The sequence below is a fragment of the Brachycentrus maculatus genome, unplaced genomic scaffold (assembly GCF_059751285.1).
Source record: "Brachycentrus maculatus isolate JH-2025_06_01 unplaced genomic scaffold, ASM5975128v1 h1tg000039l, whole genome shotgun sequence".
Taxonomy (NCBI): domain Eukaryota; kingdom Metazoa; phylum Arthropoda; class Insecta; order Trichoptera; family Brachycentridae; genus Brachycentrus; species Brachycentrus maculatus.
In genome coordinates, this window is record NW_028280793.1 from 4051816 (window position 1) to 4060453 (window position 8638).

The 8638-nt window shown below is 31.8% G+C and overlaps 1 protein-coding gene across 1 annotated transcript; it reads right to left on the bottom strand.

Moving 5' to 3' along the window:
• On the bottom strand, positions 1–8349 carry LOC148312528 (inactive pancreatic lipase-related protein 1-like). Its single transcript, XM_088277189.1, has 7 exons — positions 8256–8349; positions 6924–6975; positions 6254–6506; positions 2258–2406; positions 1876–2087; positions 531–687; positions 1–175 (listed from the first exon to the last, which is right to left on the bottom strand). The coding sequence occupies exons 1-7, from the start codon at positions 8320–8322 to the stop codon at positions 103–105; spliced, it is 963 nt and encodes a 320-aa protein (XP_088133315.1). The 5' UTR covers positions 8323–8349; the 3' UTR covers positions 1–102.
• Positions 8350–8638: the final 289 nt, after the last annotated feature.

Below are 8638 nucleotides of genomic sequence, written 5' to 3' on the forward strand. Positions count from 1 at the left end.
AAAAAAAACAATCATTTTACTGTCACTATATTGACGATTTGAGCGATACAACTACATCTCACAAAATAACATGCAAAAATAATAAAAATAATGATTTAATCTTTATATGATTCCCAGTTCACCTTTTCCAAATGGAGATGCTTTATTTGTATCCAGGTAGTAATCCCCAGTAGCACTAAAATAAGACAAAAAATATAGTTAGGTAACAGAATAATACGACTTACTGGTATAACCTTTTTATTTATCCGATAAGAACCGCTTTGAATGAACACAATTACATAAAGTGGTGGATGATAGGTTGCAAGGCCTGTAAATGCTCAAAGAATTCCATATTCCCATCCTATAAATTGCTTTGTGTCTTTGACTCATCTGTAGTAAATATAGTAACGTTTCAGATGTTTTGACATCGTAATTTTGTACTTTGTGTACAAAATGGTAGGTACTGTTGTAGAATAATAAAAAAGAGATAGTGGCTATGCATTTAAAATAAGTATATTATTATAAAATCTATTAATATCAATCAATTATACCTTTGGTCAACATCAATACCCATGTAGATTGTAGGTCTTACAGTTTTTTTCTGAAGATAAAATTGCAAGTAAGAATTTGCAGCAACAGCTGGGAATACAGTTGGGGTTCTTACAGATTCAGCATAGAATTTCCAAGATCTCCAATGGCTGCAGAAACCTAAGATACGAAAAGAAAATATTTCTCAGATGCATTTATGAGTTTTATTCAAAACTCACCATGTACAGAACTAGTTTAAGGGTAAAACTCATCATACACAGAATAAAACGGGTGGTTTTTATGTTACCGAAATAAGACAGAAATAAATGGTGAATCTTTTCCTGTTTTTTTTCTTCTCTCATTAAAATCTTCTGGGATATCAATGCATTGATGAATCTAAGCGTATCTGAATTTATTTCTCCAAATTATGGAAAGTTGAGCGGCCGGGGGTACATTATGAGGCATCATCGTTACCGATTTCTCCAGTAAATAATTATGTTGAAAGTAGAGGGTAAAAGAGGTATAAGCAGACAAAGTAAGTGAACCAGGATTTAATGTGCTAAGGATCTCTTTACCTTGGAGAAGGATCATTCAAGATATTCCAGTATGAGGACCATCTTTTGAAATTATTTTTAACCTAGCTTGAAAATGATGAAGGTTAATAGTATAAATTAGCATAGCTTCTGTTGTCAGAAATTCAAAGTAAACTCACTGTTTTGGTAAAATTATACAACAATCAAAAGCACAGGCATACCTGGGTAACAATGCAAGTGGTAAATATAATTAAGGTTATCTTATTTTCATGTATTGTAGATGTCTTAACAGAGATCAAGTATATTTTTTATACAAAGGGAACATGTAAATCTGCCTGTCTTCTGCTTAGAAGCCTGTAAATCAAGGGTGGCCAACCCGCGGCCTGCGGGCCCCATGCGGCCCGTCGGGTGTCTACTTGCGGCCCGCGGAGCATTTCACACATTTTTTCTTTAAGTGTACACAAAGCCACCAAAAGAACACTCCGTCGTGCGTAGTTTGTATCATACCCCATATATGGGAGTATCTACAAGTACTAATATAAACAAATATAACATTTTGTGATCGACTTTTAACTACACAATGATAATAATACAAGCTGCTATAATGTCTTTTCTAAAATCTGGCCCGGCTGCAGAAAAGATTGGCCACCCATGCTGTAAATGCTCAAACTTCTTTATTCCTTTAATGTAAAAATATGCTTTGTCTCTGTTATGACATATATATCTTGATATGTGGCCCTGGGGGGTTAAATTCTGGACTTATGGACTAGGTGGTATAAAGTAAGTATATTTTTTAGGGGTGTTTTAGGTTTAGAATGTACTTGAAAGTAGATACCTTGAGCTGTCATTGGTAACCCTAGTGCACATCCAGGTTGGAGAGCATTCCCCCCATTAGGCCAGAAGTCCACAGTTCCTGTATGCACCGGTGCTCCAAAAATACCAGCATCCGTGTGAATAACATCAACAAATTCAGCATCATCAGCTGTCACATGGCCCTTTCCTATGCCAGGATAGAAGCTGGGGAACGCTGGGTCTAATGCAGTTATTCTGTGAATAAAACATTCATTTTTATATTGATGCATTTATATTTTAATTAATATTTCAAAAACAGTTTGCCTCAAATAAATTGGAGTTGCACCAACTTCATTATTCTTGTATACACACAGCGATTACTATTTTGTTAACAGAGGAATTTGATTACGGTAATGAATTGATACCTCTTCAATGTGATTCCTTTGGCCTTAAGATTCCTTCCAATGTATCCGACTACATGACCCCCCAAGGAATGGCCAATCAAATGGATTCCAGGTACATTAAGTCCTCCGGTAATTAATTTCTCAATTCGTTCAGATACTGCAGCAGCAACCTACATTAAAATTTGAAAAATGAAAACAAAAAATATTTTAATAATAATAAAACCCCTATCCGCACCCCAATGGTGCATAGGGCACTGCGTCATAAAAACGCAGTGTTATCTTGATCTTTTACACATGAAGGAAAGGTGATCAGCCCTCCGCTTCAGGTACTAGTCCAGGGTAATAATATTGAATAAATATTACAGTGAAAATTTCACTTTTATTTATTTTACCCCCCTTGGGAATCGAACCCGGGACCTCCAGAACGGTAGCCGAGCGTGCTGACTATTACACTACGGAGGCGGACTCGGCGGAGGCGGAAATAAAAATTATTATTGACTTTAGTAATAATGTCAATAATAATTTTTATAACCTAATATTTATTTCAAATATTTTTAACATACCAACATAACTTAAAATAACAATAATTAAAATATCTCGCAAGTAAGTTCCTACAAGTAATCTTTTAATGTTATTGTTAATATAACATGAATAAAAATATTATTGTAAAACAATCAATGGATTTGTTAGACGAGAGGAATGTCTAATTTAACATACTCAACCTATAAAGGATTGTATAAGACTCGTTTAGTGTTTATAACAGCCGATATAATTAATATTTTCATTCATCATTTTCTTTTGGAAAATTCGCCTTCGAAAAAACGTTATTTTCGTAAGTTGGCAATGAATGATGTCACAGAAACGATGAAGTTATTTTAATATTGGTAATATTGCTAAATTATTAGCGGCTCTATTTGTTGATGTCTATGGTCCACCCTCCCCTCATATTTGTATAACACAAATGGTAGTACAGTATCTACTCAATGAATTAGGGCCACGCAGAATTTCGCGCAATTTCTGAATTCAAACAGGAATAACTCAGAGAAAACCTTGAATAAAACAACACTGAATTTTATTTACACATGAACACTTTATTACGCTTAAATTATGCATATATTTTCATATAAATATAGTTAGTATTTAGTATTTCCACCTTTGGCAGAAATAACTGCCTCAATTCTTTTGGCATACTTAAAATGCACTGTTTTATCATGTTTTTTATTTCTTCGTCTTCTGACCAAATTTTTAAATATTTTTTTTTAGACAGTCTACTGTCGGATTTGGAAATGAGTATACCTTATTTTTTAACATGCTCCATACGTTTTCTATAGGATTGAGGTCCGGAGAATTTCCAGGCCAGGGGAGCAAAGGCAGATTTTTGCTAGACAAAAATTTTATTATTGATTTAGCCCGGTGGCAAGGTGCCCCATCCTGCATGAAGGTGTATGGACCTTCTGTTGGGTCGAGGGTATGGTAGAAGGGCAATAAAATTCGTTCGAGGACCTGCTTATAGGAATTTTGGTTCGTTGTTCCTTCCACGAAAAACAACGGCCCAGGTAAATTGTTAATAATACATGACCATATCATTGTTGCAGGGGGGTGTTTGATAACTTTTACCACACAGGCCTCATTGTAACGTTCCATTGGTGTTCTCCTGACGAATTGACGGCTCTCTGTCACGGCTTCTAACCGGCACTCATCACTAAAGATGACCTGAAAAATAATGAAAATTTAAGTTTAATTCAAATATATAAGTTTATTTACTAAAATGATATGTTGAAAATTCAATTTAAATAAATACCTTTTTCCAATCATCTACCGAGTAATTTCGATGTAGCCTGGCCCATTTTAATTGATCCGCTTTCATTCGTGGTGTCAATTTTGGTACTTTTACAGGGCGCCTGCATTTCAGATTTACTTCGTAAAGACGTCGCCTCAGTGTTGATACCGATATATTTATATCCTCTTCTTCCAATTTTATTTTTAATGTTTTTGCTGATGCACTACGGTTTTCTAAGGCACTTTGAACGATTTTTCGATCAGTCCTCGGTGTTGTTTTTCTAATCCTACGACAGTTCTTCCGCCGATTGCTGGTGGCGGGTGACTGATTATTTATTGATTTTGAAATTCTGTCCACTGTTTGACGAGAAACGTTTTCTTTTTTTGAAATTTCTCTATTAGATAGTATTCCTTATTTCAGTAGCACTATAACACTACACTTTTTTTTCTTAGAAATGTCTCTACTTTTTCCCATTTTGTCCTTTTAAAAAAAAACACTTGTGTTTACAAAAAAAAAATATACTTTATGAACTAAAATTAAAAATTAAGTTTTTTTCACAAGACACGATAACTATATAACCTCTCTGAACAAAACAATAACCAGAACTCAAGAAACTTCACTAATAAATGAGATAGGACTATTTTTTGAACTTTCAGCTATCTGTCTACCTGTGCTAATTAGGGACCTTTCTCAGAAAAAGGGTTTGAAATTTTGTAAAGGCTTAAATAATCCAGGTATATTTTACATATTATTGAAGGTAATATACATGATATTAGATGTCAATAGAAAACTTAAAGAATTTATGTAAAATAAATATAATAATCCAAAAGATTTCAGAGTATTCAAAAAAATAATGGGTGGCCCTAATTCATTGAGTAGATACTGTATAGTGGTAAACAAACAATCCACACTACTATAATTAATTTAATATTTATACTGCCAATGAATAATTAAAAAAAAAACAACTAAAGGTAAAATAACTGTGAACAGACTATAAACCATATGACGTCATTACAGTTCTATAAACCATTTAACGTCATAAAACGTTCGATGACAGATATTTGATGACTTATGCGAACGCACGTTTTTCGTTTTATAAAAATTTCTAATGTTTAAACCTTCAAATATCCCTTATTTCTCTACATGTTTCAATAAGAATGCTACCGATAGTCTTGTGATTTTTCATATTCATTTTTAGCCAATAGCCACACATCGTGATATTTATCCATTCACTGAATTAAACATTACAGTGATAATTTTCAAACATCGGTTTTTGTCTATCATTAATGAAATTTATAATTTTAATAAATAACACATAAATAAGGCCACCATTTTCACTACAAGTTTATTATACTGCGTTTTGTTTTACAGTATTTGAATTAAAAGCAGGGATGCAAGATCTTATCCATACTCTTTTGGGGTTAATCTTGTTTTGATGATTTTTGTTTTAAATTTACCTTGTTTTAATTTACTTTCTTTATACAAAATCAAGAATTGTAAAAGGAACTCCCTCTCTAAACACAAGTATCTACTTTGTTAGAGATGTAGAAAAGTTATTTTAAATTTGTTTATATATTTACCAACTATTTTGTATATTTAAATATGTATTTTGAAAAAAAAAAATTACAAAAAAATAAGGTTCCCCACACTCTCTGAGAGGAGTGAATTTTTTTTCTTTCGAACGTATATATTTTGACATTTATAAGAATTTATTTCAATACTGTATAATTAATATTAAAACTGAAGAATGACTAAGAGAGTAAATAAATATATATATTTGGAAAATATGAATGGGAGAACAGAAGAGGATGCCCAAGAAAAAGTTGATGTGACCAAATCAAAAAGAAACTAGCTGTCAAAATTTTTAATTTAAGTTTTACTTAGTAAATACCACTATTTCTTAAAATCTACAGAGACACGTGTTTTGATGCATTCCGCATCATTTTCAAACACCGTAACTTAAATTAAAAATGGATAGATTTTACAACAAAGTGACTGCCGAATCAATTAATGAAATTAGTTGTCAAAAGTCTGCATAACCAGAGTGTATGTATGACTAGATGTAAAGATATGTATGACTAGATGTTAGAAGTGTATGTTGGCATACAGGAGTGTGGCTTTCCATTTTCTCTGCCTACTCCAGCATGACTCAGTGAGATTGTTGTAGTAGAAGTAACTATGCAGTTTGACTCTCTTCTAGATGGCACTCAAATGTCATATTTAAATATTTAACTCACTTTTACAGTGTTAGGTGCAGCATTTGTCAAGTAACCGTTGAAGGCCATATTAGACCAATCTACCAGTATAACGTTGTAGGATGGATGAACATCAAGGTACGCTGATATAACAGTTTGAACACTCTCTTGTTGAGCTGTTTCTATGAAGCCATGGACGTAAAATATTGTTGGATTCAGCTTATTAAAAGTAAATTGTGACAATATTTTAGTTGCATCCAGTAACTTGAAATCTACATAATTTGTAAAACTTGCCCTGTGAAATCAATTTCAAATTAATAAATGACGTTAATTGTGAACAAAAATTTTGTTAAATTTTTGAGTTTTCTGACAATATATGATGCATCAATACATGGGGCACTACAGCCCATAAACACAGTGTTATCATGATTGTTAATTATGTGAAGGCATGGTGATCAGTCCTGCCATTTAGGTACTAGTTCACAGTTATATTAAACAAATATTAGAGTGAAAAAATATTTATATTTATCTTGAGCCCCCTGGGAATCAAACCCGAGACCTCCAGCACGGTAGCCAAACTCGTTAACCACGGCGGACTACAAAAAGTTTGTATGGATTATTTAAATAATGGTTAATTATTACAAGTTATTTCATGAAAATGTTGGTATGTGATTTTGATTCTATTATAAAAAGTGTAGATGTTCAATCTTACCATTTGTAATATCTTAGATGAATATCCGCTACTGTGTTTGTCCGAGATGGGTCTAAAAATATTTTTAGTGTTACTTATGTATGGTTTGCATACATAAATAATCATTATTTAAAAAATAAAATTTTATTGATTTAGTAAAATTGTTAAAACAATTGAGTATAATTGAAAAATATGCATTTTATTAGAACTAAAAAAATTAAAAAATAAAAAAGATTTAAAATAATATAATAATAGGTTCTCAAAGGGGGGATACTGCCCCTTGGTGGACTCTGGAGAGATATTTTACGGGATACTAGAGGCCCTAGGACGCAGAATGGAGGACTAGGAAGTGGAGAATATGTTTGTATTTTTCCTCTCTATCCAAGGGGACATTTTGGCAATTTTGTTTCCCGAATTAACTAAATATTTAGCAGGGGTGCTTGACCAATAGGTTTGAGAACCTGTGATGTAACTGAAATCTCTCAATCTTCATTATTGTGTCACAGTTTATCAATACATTATATATTAAGGATTTAATTATGTCTCTTTCTGTAGCATAAAAATACTAATTGAACATTAGATAATTTGATCACTGATCATATTGCATACATAGACCAGATATTATTAGATTTATTAACTTATAACATATGTATAATAAAATATTTCAAATATTATATATGACATAAAATATTTTAAATAAAATAAATAAAATTTTGATATAAATGGAATGTTACAGTAAACATTAAACATTAAAAAATAATAAAAATAATTGCAAATATTAAGTTATTATTTATAATTTTTCGGAATTTGCAAATCATATTATAGATACTAATCACTCATTTCACTCTCATAAATTAAAATTATTACACCTTGTTCCATATAAAGGCCAAATTATGAATTATCTTGAAAATTTAGAAATACAAAAAAACCTGAATTCTAATAATGATTTATTAAATAATATATTGTTCCAAAATTCCTCGCCATTGCTTTCCATTTTTCCTTTGTTTTCAAACTCCGTTTCTTGACTAACCCCTTCCCCTTACTTTCCCCTCTCCTTATTTATAGAACAATTTTATATTTTATATTTTAGTTATTATACAGACCTGAATGATGGAAGCTTAACTTCTGAAACATGTAGTCTATAATAAAACTCAAGTGGTAAAAAACGAAGTGTTTTCTTTAATCATTGTAACATGTCTTACCACAAAGTTAATGCCGAAACAATAAATAAAATATGTTAATCAAGTTAATCAAAATGCCTTAATTTTGAAGGGAAGAGGCCTTACTGATTTATGTTATAATAAACATGATTTATATTATGTATGCCAAAAATAAAGATGTAATATATCATACCGGGAGGCTGGGCACTATGGGCATTTGTAACTAATACGGCACACAGAATCAATGTTAAAATTGACATTTTTACCTGAATTCTATAAAGAAAACTGTTTTCGCTCTTTGCATCTGCCTCTTTTATACCTTCTTTTTTTTTTAAAAATATTTTGCATAAGTAGTGGATTATTTTTTAACTTTTACCAGGGCTGTTTAGGCTTGGTTACCTTGCACACATGAGTTTTCTCAAAAAGGCAGATGCTTGAGAGCAGTGACGGGATTCAACATTTTCAAGAACTGGTTCGCCCTTTAGCTATTACACCTAACCCCCAAATAAAAAATACTTTTTACATTTATTTATTTATTTGTTTTTTATTCTGCACATAAACGGAACATTCACATAA